This window comes from Sceloporus occidentalis, unplaced genomic scaffold (genome assembly GCF_023333645.1).
Source record: "Sceloporus occidentalis isolate IW3139 unplaced genomic scaffold, rSceOcc1.0.p SCAF_78, whole genome shotgun sequence".
In the NCBI taxonomy this organism is placed as follows: Eukaryota; Metazoa; Chordata; class Lepidosauria; order Squamata; family Phrynosomatidae; genus Sceloporus; species Sceloporus occidentalis.
In genome coordinates this window covers 678,817-695,177 of record NW_028317058.1, presented here as the reverse complement: position 1 = coordinate 695,177, position 16,361 = coordinate 678,817, and the positions used below count along the sequence as shown (strand labels likewise).

At 39.7% G+C, this 16,361-nt stretch overlaps 1 protein-coding gene across 1 annotated transcript; it reads right to left on the bottom strand.

The window, feature by feature from the left end:
- Window positions 1-456: 456 nt before the first annotated feature.
- On the bottom strand, window positions 457-15,016 carry LOC149285490 (poly(A) RNA polymerase GLD2-B-like). The gene is made up of 14 exons (XM_089495265.1): window positions 14,847-15,016; window positions 13,408-13,530; window positions 11,018-11,267; window positions 10,296-10,410; window positions 10,103-10,194; window positions 9,492-9,558; window positions 8,338-8,404; window positions 7,802-7,878; window positions 6,779-6,907; window positions 5,740-5,783; window positions 5,492-5,628; window positions 3,356-3,447; window positions 2,017-2,096; window positions 457-537 (listed from the first exon to the last, which is right to left on the bottom strand). The coding sequence occupies exons 1-14, from the start codon at window positions 15,014-15,016 to the stop codon at window positions 457-459; spliced, it is 1,524 nt and encodes a 507-aa protein (XP_089351391.1).
- Between the last annotated feature and the right edge of the window lie 1,345 nt (window positions 15,017-16,361).

Below are 16,361 nucleotides of genomic sequence, written 5' to 3'. Positions count from 1 at the left end.
CAGCTCTCTACTAAAAAAGATACACAGTAAATAAAGCCAAGAGTAACATGAGCTGTTGAGGTAAACGTTTCTGAGCCCGCTGTCATCCACAACGTACATATGTAATGAATGGATACAAGTTACAGCATTTACCACAGAGACTAAAGGGGAATATATTTGATCAGTAATAGTGCACTTCATCAGTACATAGATTTCCCCCAAAAAGACATAAAATCCACCATTTACACAAGTCCTTGTGTTTCCGAACGTCAACATTTACTGGACTTTAACAACAAACATTAAAAGGGAAGTTACTGTACACAAAAACCTTTACTTACTAAAAGTTTTTACAGCTGGCGTGTGGGGTTAAAAAAAAAAAAAAAAAAAAAAAAAAATCAATCCAATCCAAGTGTTGCGCTTTAAGCGTATTGCAATGTAAAAGTCCTTCTTTCCAAGGCTCATGACGTTAGAAGATTCTTATCGCTTCTGCTTCCCAATAATACCTCGTACCGGCAGCACGCTGTTTAAATCTCGGTTGTCTCTCAATCTCACCCAGGCCTAAAATTGACGACAAAATATATTTAATAATATACCGTAACTATTCTTAAAACATAAAGGTAAGGTACATACACTCATTAGGAAATGTAATAAAGGGGAAAGGCAAGGACAACAAATGTCTTGACTCTCAAATGTCTACTACATGCCATTTACTATTTCCAGAAAGAGAAAGGGAGGAAAGGAAGCAGAAAAGAAGCCAAGGACTCATCACTAAGACCCTGAGACCCAGCAGAGACCAACAGATAGATAGATATATGGGGCCTGGTGACTATCTATCTATCTATCTATATCTATATAGCCATATATTATATACAAACGGCTTATCGCATTATAATGCCAGTAAAATTGGCTCCAGGACAAAATGACCCCAGGGCCTGACACGATTATCAATCAATCATACTAACATTGTACCCAAGTCTGTCTTATTCTAGAGACACAGTACTGTGTAAAAGTTGTAGGCAGGTATGATGCTACACAAGAATGCTTCCACAAAACCGACTTATCATTTAGCAAAAAGTGAGTGGACGAAAAATCTACTTCTAAGCAATATTAGCACACTTTGCCTTCAAAACAGCATGAATCCTTCTAGGTACACTTTGACAGAGCCAGGGGTTTTGTAGGCATATAGTTAGTTGTATGATTAAACAATTATACCAAACCGGTTTTTTGTATTGTTTAGTATGTCTTAGAGGCATGTATTATATTTTTTGCCTTGTCTAAAAAAATTGTTTCTGATATAAATTAATAAAAAAATATAAAAAAAACATGTTTAAATAAAATTGGGTGAAAAACAGCCAAACTCACTCTTTGGATGTACTAACATCCCCTGACATCATCTGCATACAATGTAATCTTATCCGTATTCTTAAAGGCTCAAAGAAAACCAATTGTTTACAATTCTATGTCTAAAAACTTTCAATAAACCTTATTGAAGGCTTTTTTGGCATCTAGTGCTAAGAGAGTGGAACTAGTTTGCTGGTCTGTACCAGACTGAATATCTGAGTGAGTATTTTTTACTCTAGGCAAACCCCAATTGATGTTTAGATAGAATACCTGAGATCACCATTTCCAATCTATCAGCCTACATTTATTAAACGCTTCTAGATTTTTAAAAAATTAAATTAGAAGTAAAGTGTGAAGGGTCTTTACAAGTGTTTATGATAGAAGTAATTGTGGCATATAGCATCTCTTTAAGCATACAATTATCTTGTAATTGGTTTAGATTTTTCTTCTGTTCGTTCACTTTGCATTTTGTTAAATGATAAAAAATAAATTATTAACATGTCTTTTTATGCATTTTATGCAGGTCTTGTGAGTAAGCAAAGGACATGTTCATTTTACACCACATGCCTTTTCCTGTACCAGGGGCATTATTTGTTACATACCACAAAGAGTGTGTATGTGTGTCTGGGTACTTTAAAAATAAAATAAAGAACTTTCTTTACTTCTAACAAATGTATATAAACGATGCTCATTTACCTTCAGAAATTCTTCCTGGATCAAGTCAAACTTTAGTTTCTCATGGACAGCTCTAGCAGTGTTTGTTCTATCGAATGGTTCTGGAACAAAAGACAAATCTCTACTTTGTATTCAATGTACAAAATAATATCCAAAGTCACCTATGAATCCAGGACAGAGCATCAAAAGTCAATGTGCTCAAGAAAGAAAAAAACAACACATATAAATGCGGAATTCCAAGCAAACGTATAAACAAAAAGGGTTTGATTTATTGACTACACCCCCTGTGACATCACCATGCGTTGCCATATGCAAATAACCACCACTGGATTACACTGCTGGATCCAATGATGGCACAAATAGTGCTTTGCCAAAATATTTTAAATACATATATCCTTTTGTACCTTCGTTTTGCCTAGTAGTGCATAGTTATGAAACAACACTGATTTCAGTTAAAGAACATGCTTACAACTTGCTATGCTGTATATCGTGACTGGCTACCGCAAGCTGTCCATAAGTGTTAAGAATTAACCTGTTCATTACCGATAGTGCCCAGAGTACAAGGTGTGAATAGAGATAACCTGCAACCCCTGTGAGAATAACGCTGTCACACCACCACATCAGGGTATTCAAGTAACAAATACACAATGGACCGCCTGAACTACTTCAGCAAGCAATTTAACGGTTACCAAGACAGCTTTTCACAGCTTCCAAATCTATAAAAAGTAATCATTCTTCTTGTAAAGGAACCTGTAGCTAGGACTGGGTATTTTCTGCAGGGAGCAGCAGCTGTGTCTGTGATTTTGTCATTACAACTATATATACTCTGCACTCCTCTAAACCTTCATGTCTCCCACAATGGGAGACTCAGACTCAGTCACAGGAGATGCCAAATGACATCACGGAGATGACAGTGTGCTCCTGTGACATACCTTTTGCGACTTGCTTTTAAGAAGCACATCTGGTAAGATGGAATTGTTCCATGACAGCTGCAAGGATGGCTCATGCTTCCTAAATATCAACAGTCCCTACAAAAACACATCAAAGCACCGCTGTGCAATATCTGGGATAAAACAACGTCACCCATATTTAACATTTTGTTAATATTAACCCAGTCCATGAACTATAATGTAGCCAGAACTTTAAGCCACCTATGGTGACTCTCAATACACAGAGTTTAAGCCACCACCATGTTTTGGGATTTTGGAGGGATTCATCAGCCAGTCGTATGTAGAATACCTTGAAGAATGGTTTCCGCTAGTTGCCCATGCTGTTTTACTACAAGACTGGAACGCAGGGAGAATTCACGCTTAACGTCTCTTGTCTGCCTTATCAGAACAAATAGTTGCCCAAAACCTACCTTCCACACAGATGTACTTGTTCCGCCATTCAATGCCATCTGCTCGCGGAAGGGCTTTGGCTTCACGTACAGAGATCATCTTTTTGCTCCATCTATTCACAAGAGAAATAACCCAATATGCTTTTTTTAATATTTTGTGTCAACACTTAAGTTAAGCACATAAATATCCAGACCGCTGTGTTCGTTCACTAGCCGGGTGTTTACAGGGGAGGTAAATATTTTATCTCACTGACTTCCTATACATTATCAAGAACCAGACAAGATGGGCAATGTAGTCAGAATAATAAAAAAAAAACAAAAAAAAAAAACAAAAAAAAAAACACTTTCCCTTTTTAAACTAGGCATTAAGCAAGGAATGTTCAGCCAGGGGCAGGCTGGGCAGGGGGCAACTGCCCCCCCAGAGTGCCCTGAATCTACTTTAGGTGAAGCGGCCAGATTCGGCCGTGCCAGGGCCGTCTTTAATGCGGGGCAAAAGCCAGCAGCACCCCGGGGTGGGCCGGCACACCGAGATGCCACTGCGGCCATAAGACACGGCGGCCGCTTTAAAATCTTTAAGTGGCCGGCGTGCATGCAACATGCCGCTAAGTGCCTCAGTGAGGCTCTTCGTCCCACCCCTTTGAAGGCGCGACGTGCCTCTTAAGGGGGCAGAGTCACAAGGAACAGTTCTTTGTGACAGGGAGAAGAGCACATCAGAGGAGAGCAGTCTGCAGGGAAGGCAGCAAAAAAGTATTAAAAAAAAATAAAAAAAATTGTTGGGATGATAGGTGTAAGGGGAGCTGCCTCAGGACAAAAAACAAACCAGTGCAGAAAGCATTTTTAATGCTTTGTGTAGATAAACCCGGTCCTGGTGTCTGTGTATTTGGGTGTCGGTGTGGCAGAGCCTGTCCTGGTGCGTGTGTGTGTGTGTGTGTGTGTTTGGGTGTCGGAATGGCAGAGCCTGTCCTGGTGTGTGTGCATGTGTGTGTGTTTGGGTGTCGGAATGGCAGAGCCTGTCCTGGTGTGTATTTGACCATCTGTTTCCTGGCACTTTTATTTCTGTAAGAATAAATTGAACAAATTAAATTTTTAGTTAAGAGATATAACCTCCTCCTGAATTTGTAGTCACTTCAGAGGACAAAACCGTCCAGGCTCAGAAATCAGTGAGAGGAAAAGTAAAGGTTTTGTGTTATTTACTCTATTTTAATCTGCATATTTTATTAAAAAGGATTAGTGGCACTAAATTGTGTCTTCAAGCATCCCATGTATGATGACTTCTTTTTTAGTGTACTGATGTACTCCCAAATACCATCACATTACAATCAGGAAAAGATGGGCATGGATGGTGGCGTAACGGGGCACTTGAATAGACTTTCCCCCTAGGCCTTAGGCTGCCAGCCCTCCCCTGTATTCAGCCATTGTAGCATGGGGGCCCCTGCATGGTTTCACCTTTTATAAGGTGAAGTTTAGTAAGCACAACCAGAATCCTCCTTCTCCCTGTAACGGAGACAAAGGGAAACGTTGCCCACTCCGTACTGGCTCTCTGGCCTCTAATTATTAAACATAGTATTCAACCCCTTCACGACCAATGACGTGTCATGCAAATCAGTAAGTTAACGACCAATGACGTGCCTGCCATGTCATGGCATTAAATAAGCGATCTAAGATTGATTTCGTCACTTAAACTGTGTTGCTGTAATACCTCGAGGTTGAGGCATTTAGTTTCACCAAAATTTACTGCAGGGGCCCTGGGTGACCCCTCCCCGGGGCATTAACATCCGCCATATAATTTTTTATTTTTTTTTATAGGAAATTAGATATGATTAACAAATGGTGAAAAAAATCCCTTCTTGTTCTGAAAAACAATATACCTTATATGGATTCAGTAAATGAGAAAGAAGAAAATTAACACTAAACACAAGCAAAGCAATACTGTTAAAGCCTTGGTCACAAAGGGTACAAAAATAAACATCCTGGACCTTAAGGGGTTAAATTATGGAGTGGGCAAAAGTTAGATGCATGGGCCACAGTACATACAAAAATGGTCTGAACAAAATTTCCTACATACTACATAACTTTAGCTGAATAGATTAGCCAAATAGTATCAATTGAGCTGTAGGGGTTATATCAGGACATGGAGTATACAGATAAATCACTTACTCAAATTCTATAGCAAAATATCTGAGAAAACCCACAAGAAGGTCCCCGAGGCAAGCCCCATTTTTAGAGATGTACTGAGGAACATTGCGAGGTGCTTGATGAACAAGGTGCAACTGCATAGTAGGATTAAAATATTCCTGACAGGAAAAAGAAAAAGTAAAATCATGATGACGCATAAAAAAAAAGCTGCACAATGATTCTGTTATGAAATTATGAAAAGTAACATCAATGTATAAAGTAGTACTTACCGGGTATTTTTTCTGAAGACATGGAAGAATGGGTTCAGGTAGGGCTGTAAAAACACAAAGGATAGCCCCAATTAGAATCATTGACCATAAGTTAAAAACCTAAGTTTTACACTAAAGAATAAGGGTATCCTGAACATAAGAAAAAGGGAGGTTTGAGGTTTTAAAGCACGTGGGACAAACTATGTTTTTAACATTCAGAACAAAATGACATGAATTAAAACAGTACTCGTACGACGCAATAACACAACGTCACAATCAATTACATGCAGTGACACCCGTTATCAAAATATAGGGTTTCTCACATATATATTATATAATATTAGGGTCCAATAGTGCTTTAACGTGGCCTCATGTGTGACCCCTAGAAAGCTAGAGGGACAACTTGAACATTGAGGGAAAGTAGGTGCTCATTCCTATGGTAATCAGATCACAAAAACCTTTAAGGCTTTGACGCAACACGATATATGCAAACGGACAGTAAACGCATATACAGATTATTGAAAACGGAGTTCAGACATTGTAGGAGGATATTTCTGTAGAGATCTGTGTGAATATAAAGACAGACAAGGAAGAAAAAAAAATAAAAAATAAAAAGACTAGTAAATGTTCGTCAGGCAGACGTTTTAAATCATAATGGCATGGTTTTAGCCGACAATACTGCTGCGGTAATACAAGGTAACATCGACCTATGCAGAGATTTCCTCCCCGTCACTTTAGCCCACTCCCTATTCCCTTGCGGGCTTTCCACAAAGCCCTTTACATTCAATATATGGTTAATCATGCAAACAGTGTCTTTCTTCACTAATCATGACTCTTCTGCAGAGTATGTAGCAGCTGTGAGTAACTGTCGGGCCCACAGGGGGAAAAAAGGAGCTTTACATCATATTCAGCCCCCACAAGTCAAGAAGCAGAGCGCTCTGTACAAGCAGACACTTAGAACAGCTTTACAAAAGGACAGATGAACTTGTATGCACCGATTTGTGGATCACGACAAGATAGACACAAATGTGTAGTATGGGCACAGACAGGAATCACTTACTTTGTAAATAGTGCAAAACCATTAAAACAAGACTGTAGCTGCTCAGAGTGCCGCGACTGGCATCATTTATTCCATGATGACCTGCCCACTTCTTGACAACCAGAACCAGAGGGCGAACACGGTTCTCCACTGTGAAAAGACAAAAAAAAGAGGACGTTAGTTTTATGCTTTATACAGCTGTATTACCAGAACAGAAAATGGAGTCTTTACTCAAAGTTGTAAAGTTACCAATGCATTCAACACCTGAGATCTCTTCTTCAAACAGCAAATAGAAGCAGACTTCATGGGCAGTGGTACATAAAACCTCGGGAAACACTGAAGTGTCAACATACCGGCATCTTATAAATTATGTCCAAATAATAAACATAAGCAACAATAAAATGTATTCATGTAAAATTAGTTTTAGCATAGATGCATAATGACTGCATTATTGAGACAAGACAAGAGTCATTCCACTCAACCCATCACACATCGCTGTTGATGCTTCGACTCCAAAATGCCAACCTTATTTCATTTGAGACCAAAAAAGGCTGTTCTAATTTACAGATATCCTTTTTTTATCCACCCATCTACTGTATTTCACAGGAATTATATTGATTTACTCCCACCTAACAATTTGCAGACTACTATAAATGCAGCCGGCAGGGTGTTGGTAGTAAATTAAACTGTAATGCAACCATTTGCTCTAAGGGATATGTAATGTATAAATAGCCAACACAATCCACAGCCCTATTACAATAGCTGAAAGTGAAGATTAATAATTTATTAAGACATACTGGAACAAAAGCAGGCCTTGCTATTGGGGACGACGTACAACAGCAAGCCACGAATGAAGTCCAATAGAAACCAACAAGGCATCTACATACTGTAAAAAATATTAAGTCTTTGGTCGTGATCTTGCAGCAGATTGGATGTCAGCAAATACTTCATGTATATCACCCAAGTATATCACTGGACAATGAGTAACTCAGCTATAGATCTGATACTACGAGGTGCACAGAAGATTTTTAGAAAAAGACTTACTGTGTGCATAGGTTCTTAGGAGGAACGTGTTTCTGATCCCTACAACATTGTTTACATTCAAGTCAAACTCCACACCACTAAAAAGAATACAAAGACATTAGAAAACAAGAAAGATTATAAAAATAATGCCATTGCGGACCTGTCACGCTCAATTCTTTACTTTAAAAAAAATTTAGAATTTTTTTTTTTTTTTATTAGCACATACAATCGCACCAATTAACGGGACGTTTAAGTGGTAACAACTAGATAATTAGTGAAGATTTTACAAAACTCCGAAACATTTCATAATTTAATAAAAGCAAGTACTTCCATTTTGCGTATATAAACAAAATACATTGAATATATTTGGATTAATGAACAAACAGGTTTGCGATAATCATTTATTAAGGCCATGCTAAAAACAGTACTGCGAAAGGCACTGGTGCGAAAAATAATCTCTAACTAAATTAGTATTAGATGAAAACGTACGCATACATGAATGATATTACACACCCAATGAAGATGCATGTGCAGAAAAAAGAAAATTCCACACTTACCTCACTTTATCCCTGAACTTCACTATTGGCACTTTAGCTCTAATTAGCTGAGGTCTCTCGATATAAGCTGCAAAACAACCAACAGGAGTGAACATACAATAAACAGTCAAACATGTAGGACAACAAAAATCCTGGAGATATATAATATATATAGCTATCTATGTTGCTTACTAGGGATGCACCGAAATGAAAATTCAGCATTCAAATAGCCACACTTATTAAAAATACCGTATTTGCTCGATTATAAGCCCTTGTCTTATAATCGAGGTCATCTTCTAATCAGACCTCAAATTGAGGTCTGACTACAAGACTAAGATCCAGATGCCCTGCAGTGTTATGTGGGGGGGCATGAGGCTTTTCTGGAGGAAGAGTGCCTCATGATATCCTTTTTCTGGAGGCAGAGTGGCATATAGGGGGTTAAAATGCATATCCTGGGGCAAAGTGGCATATAGGGGGGTATAAGGCATTTCTGGGGGCAGATGTGCATAACAGGGGGGGGGCAGGTTGACAAATAAAAGGAAACAAAAAAAGACATTTCTCAATCATCACTTTTATTAAATATGAAAACATAGCTTACATGAATATTTACTAGTAAAACTTTTTTCCTATAGGGTCATCTTATATTCAGGTTTTTCCCCCCCTAAATTAATATTCAGATTTTTGGGGGTCATCTTATAAATACGGTAAAAAAAAAAAAAAAAGAGGGGGAAGAAGGAAGTGCATTCATATGACTCCGCTGGGTCCCTGCTTCTCCTTGCCGGTACAAGAGATGATGCTCGCACACTGTGCGACCAACGCACCGGTAAGCAGCCTGGCCCCTGCAGGCGATTAGTTTGCCGATAATGCCCTTTTCAGACGATATATTTCGGCAACCGATATATCGGTGCATCCCTAATGCATAGAAGTCACGTCCATCTAAAAGTGCTACAGGAATGTGGCCATGAAGTAAGTTCTGTGCGACAGTTTGTAGTAGGGAGGAAGCAGACCGTGTGGGTCACATAATTAGCGATCAGGGAGAAAATAGTAATATAAAACTATACAAAAAGGGACTTTGGTAACACTACACTTGGCCATACAACATAGATAAGTGCAATCAAAGGCTTTAATCTAATCATCTATACAGTGGGGGAACATGGACATAACCTGATACTTACAAAGTCTAGTGTAGAAATGTTTTTGGAGTAAGCTGAGTATATGTCTTGCTTCAGTTTTCTGATTGATCTGTAGGGTAAAAAAAACCCACAGCAATAAGCAAAAAGACATTAAATGTAGGAAAAAGAAAATGTGTGATTATATATATATATATATATATATATATATATATATATATAGTTATATTAGTCTTGCCTTGATAATTTTGTCAAAAAGATGAGCAAATACTGATTGACGTGTTATTTTACCAGAAGATTTATGAACTTTCTTTTCCTTTATGAAGATTTCCTTTAAATCACAATCTCATATATATTCAAATGGTTTTAAATTTTCACAAGCTACAAAAAAGCAAATTGTGTCTGTGATTGTATGTCTTAAACAGATTCGGAGCGCAGCAAACTTAGTGGGGCTTTCAGGCCCATTATTTAGGGACCAAAATGCAGCCTTACACGTGAAAAAAACAATAAAAATAAAAATCAAATCCTGCCCTGACTGTTCATTTAAAAACAGCAACAATTAATTCAAACAATTACATTGTTCTGGGTTTAATATAATATCAGTAAGCAGGACATTGTTTTTTAATGTTCTACCATATAATAATTAAATTACTTACAGGCTCTTCTTTCATAACCAAACACAAATCTGCATCACTGCTCCTTGTGCCAAAACCATTAAGCGACGAACCAACCAGGTAAAGCCTGCTCTCTACACAAAAAAAAAAAAAAAACAGTCATTAGAAACAATAAAACTGCTTTGATAAATAGAAGGTGTGCAGATGCACTGAAAATAAACAAAATGAAACTTACGGGGAAATATCTGCTGAATTTCCCTCTGGAGCTCTGCTCGGCAGACATCTTTCTTTTTCAAGTCGATGATCTGCTGTTGACACGCTTGAAACAACTCCAAAATCTGCTGGCTCAGCTGTAACGTGACCAAACACACACGCGCCTTTTTAAATAGGATAAATCTTTTATGAGCTAGAGAACGGTAATCTACTACTGAACGTTCAAGAATACAAACTTGTTTCGGTTAGCCTTAGTCCATCAGTTCTAGTTTTGCCATAGTATTTGAATACACGTATTGTAAGAAGCACTGCGTAAATTGTTGGCGCTGTATAAATAAAAGCTATGGTGTATACCGCAAAATCTTCCTCGGTTCTCCATGATAGAAACGTGTTGCCAGTGATTGGCTGCTTAAGCTGACAGCGGCAGTAACCACTTCCAATGAAATCAATAGGAGTATGTGCAGTCACCGGTAGATTGTTTAAGCAGCCAATCAGCGGCAGGAAAAGTGCTCCCAATTAAATCAAAAGCCAGCGCTGGAGCCGGCCGGAGGGGAGCACTTCACGTGCATGGAGATTCACTTGGCCGAATGGATTTGGGGGCATTCTGCAGAATTGCCCCACCCATTTGAAAAATGGACAGCGCAAACATTTTACGGGATCACACAGCTGTCATGTGCATGAAAGTGGATATGATGGCTGGAGTGTCCCTTTTTTGCATAAAACCAAGTCATAAGCATTTTTTACCTTGTCTTTAGCAACAGGCAAAGCAGCTTCCATATGGTCAAACAACCAAGAGTCTCCTGAATGTACGACGCTCCCATTAATGTCGGGGGGAGGGGATTGCAGCAGCGGCAATGGAACTGAACCCGGAAATGAATATCTGAGGTCATCTCTTAAAGGCACGGACTGGTGAACGGCAGGCGAAGATTGCTGGGGCGAATGAAAACGTTGCCTTTTGACATCATAAGGAACATTTCCCTCGTCACTTCTTCTCCTGAAAAAAAAAAGCAGACACTTTCTTTCCAGTCTGTTGTGTTAAAAGAGCCACCACCAAACGCTGCATTTAAAAGGCTGAAAGGGTGTATTTAGAAACTCTATGAAATGCTACAGAGACCTTTGCATTTTCGTAAAAAAGAACGTAACTGTACACTGAATATAAAATAGAATATAAAAATTTCAATAGTAACCTAGGAAAAGTGCACAAAATAAACACTTCACTGTGAGAAAGAATTAAACCGTAAGAAAGCTTACCGTAAAAATGACTCAATATGCAGAATCTGTCTAAGTAAAAATCGTAATCTGGGCAAAAAAGAACCCATATTCACTGTGCAGGTCTTTACAATGCATCAAGAGAAGCTTACTTGAATACCTGAATTTATACACATTTCACTTTTTTTTTTTTTTAAACTAAATTCTTTGTGTCATAAGTGTTACGTTGCAGAATAGCCATGTTTAAATTGGACAGAACTAAGACACATGTTCGTGGTTAAGACACAACCATTTTATTACATAAAACCAAGCATACAGTCATAACCAAGTTACCATGTTTTTTTAAGGATATATCGGTATCTTCGGAAAAAAAGCCGCGTGGTTGCATGACAAGCTGTATGATGAACATTAAATAGCTTATTTCAGTTTTAGATGAGCCACAAATGTTCTACTGAATGAGACAAGCTTGGTCGTAATAGCATCCTCCTTAGTGTGAGCGAGCGCTAGCCAGTACAGGCACTCACATCTCGGTGCTGCACATGCTAATCACAATCTCATCAGCTCTGTTGTGGCTGAAGAACAGGAACGGCTAAACACACAATATAAACATGATAATCCTTTCTAATATGAAACGGATACAGTGAAATACCACTCGGGTTTTATGGTATAAGCGTGTCGTATCAGAACCCTGCTGAATCGATAGATCTGCACATCACTAAAACGGTACAGTATACATGATGTTAGGAAGTGGACCGGATTTTGCCACACAGTCTATCTGATTGCAATCAGCCATGCTCTTGGTTTCGGATCTGACTTTGGGTTTTACATTTACTGGGAGCATCTTCAAAAGCTATCTTGGCTCCATAGATAATCATTACAGCCCCGCAGAGACACGGCTTTGGATAACAGATGTATTCTCTAAAGAGGCAAATGACACAGCGGTTACAGATGAGCCCCTTTGTATCTTGTTTACTGCTCCAGGTAAAAAAAAAAAAAAAAGCTTGCCGCTAAGGCTTCTTCCTAATCGCGCAACTAAACGGGTAAAGATTGTAATCTTGTAAGAACACAGCTCACTCCTTCTGTGCTAGTATGTGTTACAGCGTGTTAATGTTATGGTCTAGTTTAACTCTCCCATAAATATAATAGCACTATTGAATCTCCTGGTGTCTATATACTCTTACTTTTAACATTATATTACATAGAAAGTAAAACAGAAAGATGAACATTAATCTCTGACTGTATATAAGCGCGCACAAACTTCGCAAAAAGAAGCCGGCTAAGTAAGAGACGTGTATAAAGCTGGTCAACCGCACGGTAAATGTAAAACATGCAGGACTGCGGTGACTTTATGTAAAATTAAGGTTATTAATTAAGGCCTTGGCTCCCGGAAAAAGTACTGCTGGAACCTAACGTTCACAAGTATTTAAAGAGTGAATTACAAACATCCTAAAATACTAAGTGTAATTCATAAGGAAACGAATTAAAGTCTAAAAATAATAAAGCATAAGCGTTATCTGGGGTGTTCTCATGGCAGCGCTGCACAGGGATACGTGTCCTTATCTAGGCGAGGAGATCGTCCACAAGGAATTGATGTCATTAGAGACGTCTTAATGACGATACCCTACAGCTTGCTAAGGCGGCTCTCGCAGCACCTTTACAATTTTGTTATATTTGCATAATCTAGATATTAAAAATCCTGCTATGATGAATACATTTACAGTATAAGGCAGAGGCATTAAACTTATTCCTGCCCAAAAAGCACACTTGGGGGGTTATGTGCAATAAACACATCTGGTGAAATTACCCTGGAAACCAGCAAACCTTAAACCATTTTAAGTCTTTATCCATAACCCCCCCAATCGTGCTTCATGAAGTTCAGTTATGGAAAATGATGGATTATAAGAACAAATAAAAGCAAAACTCACTTCCGGTTCTGGAACGTGGAAGACGAAGAGCCGGGGCTGGCCAAAGGACTGCGGTTCCCATAGGGCCATGATGGCATCGGGGGCAGAGGCAAGACATTGCCACTCATCAGCATTCTGGAAAGACTAAGATATTAAAGTGTTACTAAAACGCCAAGATACATCTGTATAACACGCATGACGGCAAACAAGGTATCAATCTGCGTAACCACACATGTTCAGAGACACAAGAAAGCAGGAGTCTTGACAGACACTTCAGTAACATACTGAACACACACATACATTATATACACACACACATATATATATATATATATATATATATATACACACACACACACACACACATTTTCTTCCAGGAAACGCCGGCCAAAATAAAATTAGACTCCGAACTGGAAACCGGCTTACAGGATCTAACATAACGTTGGTAAAAGTGCTTCGTTCCACTGATTGCCGGTGTTCTGAATTAACGAGTGGAGGATGGTGTAAGTGTGAATTAGAGAGAGATACAAGAATATCGGTAGAAGAGGCAAATTATTGAAATCCGCCAAAATCTTTGATGCACGCCTTAAGAAATGGAATAATTATCTGTTTAAGAAAGTTAGATAATACACCGGTATAGGTAGCACCGCATAATACACAAGGACCAAGTTATGGTACGTATAGAATATACGCAGCAGATAGCAACGCCAAGTAAAGCTGGTGATAACACATTTTATAAACACACTGAGCATCAACTTTTTTATAGAGAGTACTTCCAAAGCAAACCGCAAGGACTGCTCATCACACATCAAAATTCTCCCTTTTGGTAACAAGCACGGACCTTTTTACTTAGCAAAGGTGATTTATAAGTGAAAGGGTCTTCCAGCAGTGGGCTGCTGCTCTATTTCGCTCCATATACATGCAGATCAGGTGCTCCAGCGCGTGGCCACCAGCTGGATTCACGTGGCCACACACTACTCGTGAATATCAATAACATATAAATAAAAGATAATATCCAGCCATCGGCCACGCTTAGGTCATCAGGCGGCCGCTGGCCACAGAGTGCCCGGACCCCTGTGCTTTGAGGCATATACAGTGGGGGAATCTATATATGGGACAGACAGATATCCTGAATCTAAGACGAGACTACGGAGTGATGAAGGTCTGAGTCTTTACGTATATGGGCAGACGAGATGGCCGAATGGTTCTTATCTGCTGTTAAATTCTGGGTCCTCTGAGCCAAACTGCATCTCCAGCATCCCTCACGTACACAGCAACACGACCACTACGAAACGAAACTTTTTTTTCTTATACGAATGCAGAAACCCAGCTTGCCCGACTAGTTGCTCCTCTGCTACGTGAAGCCCCCAGTCATCGGCTACACGTATAGGAGGTGCTGCTGCGTGCCGTTTGAGGTCTACCCCCCAGTCCGTGAGAGACGCCGGAACCCCGACACTCACTTGGCATTTTTCTGGAAGTTGATGTGCGCGTGCAGCAGCTGCTCCGGGTTCAGTAGTTCCGGTGCAAGGTTTATGGGCAGCTTGCCATACAGGTTCCCGGCCTGGTGCTGCGGGTGACCTGGAGGCAGCGGTAGCGGTGTGCGGCCCAGGCTGGTGGAGTTAGGGAACATGCTCCTCCCGGCTGGGGCCGCACATCAGCCTGGAGATGCCAGGCCTAACCCGGCAACCTGTTTACAGGGCGCGGTGTAAATAAAACGCCTGGAAATGCAGCTCACGCAACGACCAAACGGCTCCTGAGGAAATGGCTGCCGCCAGCTGAGCCGTGAGATTCGGGTGCCCAATGACGCCTGGCGACTCGAATTCTTCCGGGGGAGCGGGCCAAGATCGGCTGCTGCCATAGTTACCATTTCGTGACGCAGACCAATCAGCGCGGCCGGAGGTCACTGCGCCCCCTGCTGTCTAATAATTTCATGCCGTGTAGTCGCTTCTGAAGAGCGCCACCTGCTGTTAGATTCGGGACAGCACACCCATCATGTCCTACAACTGTTCTAGATAAATATTTTTACAGGTATTTTCCCACCGTATCATAAACTATTCATATTTTTAAAAAAATCTATTTTATGTTCTCATGGAGTTTATTTTTTTCTTCATAGCTTGTAGCCTTACTACATTTTAACTGCCTTTGGTTCTTAATTTTTTAATCAGTGTAATTGTTTTAGAGATATAATGATATAAACATTTTCCTTCAGGAAAAAAAGTCTTGAGGAGTTAAAGTGTTCACTGAATTGTAAGAACAAGCTTTTGAAATACTACATCAGACTTACTAGACATCGGCCCTACCAGGGGTTGACAGGCCATCTGGCACGCTGGGCAAATGCCCACTGGGCCACTGGCCGACAGTTCCCCATATTAACCCGATCAGCCGCACTTATGTCATAAGGCGGCCACTGGCCTCAAAGTGTCCAGACATCCATCCATCCATCTATCCATCCATCTATCCATCCATCTATCTATCTATCTATCTATCTATCCATCTATCCATCTATCCATCTATCTATCTATCTATCTATCTATCTATCTATCTATCTATCGTGTGTATAGTGAGCCAATTGTGTTGCCAAGTATTATTGCCATAACAACCAATGGAATTGGCCAATCATAAAGAGGATTCTATTGGTTGCTATGCCGATAAGACTACTTTTAATTCTGCGTGCCAGAATAACTTTTTATCCATAACCTGCATGTATCCTGACTGAACGGACAAACCCCAATATCTGTAATTCACTATTTCCTTGAGTAATATAAATAATATAAATATTACTATTAATATTACAGAATATTTACCAAGGGAATCACTTTCACTTTTTTATAGCATTAAAGTGGCATTAAACTTAATTTTTTCCCCTTAAAAAAATAATGAAGCGACCTGGTAGTTTCCCTACGCACTGCCAATGGTAGGGGTCCATCAGTGCTTTACGAACACTGCCGGTGCCGGTGCTGAAGATAGTGAGCAGG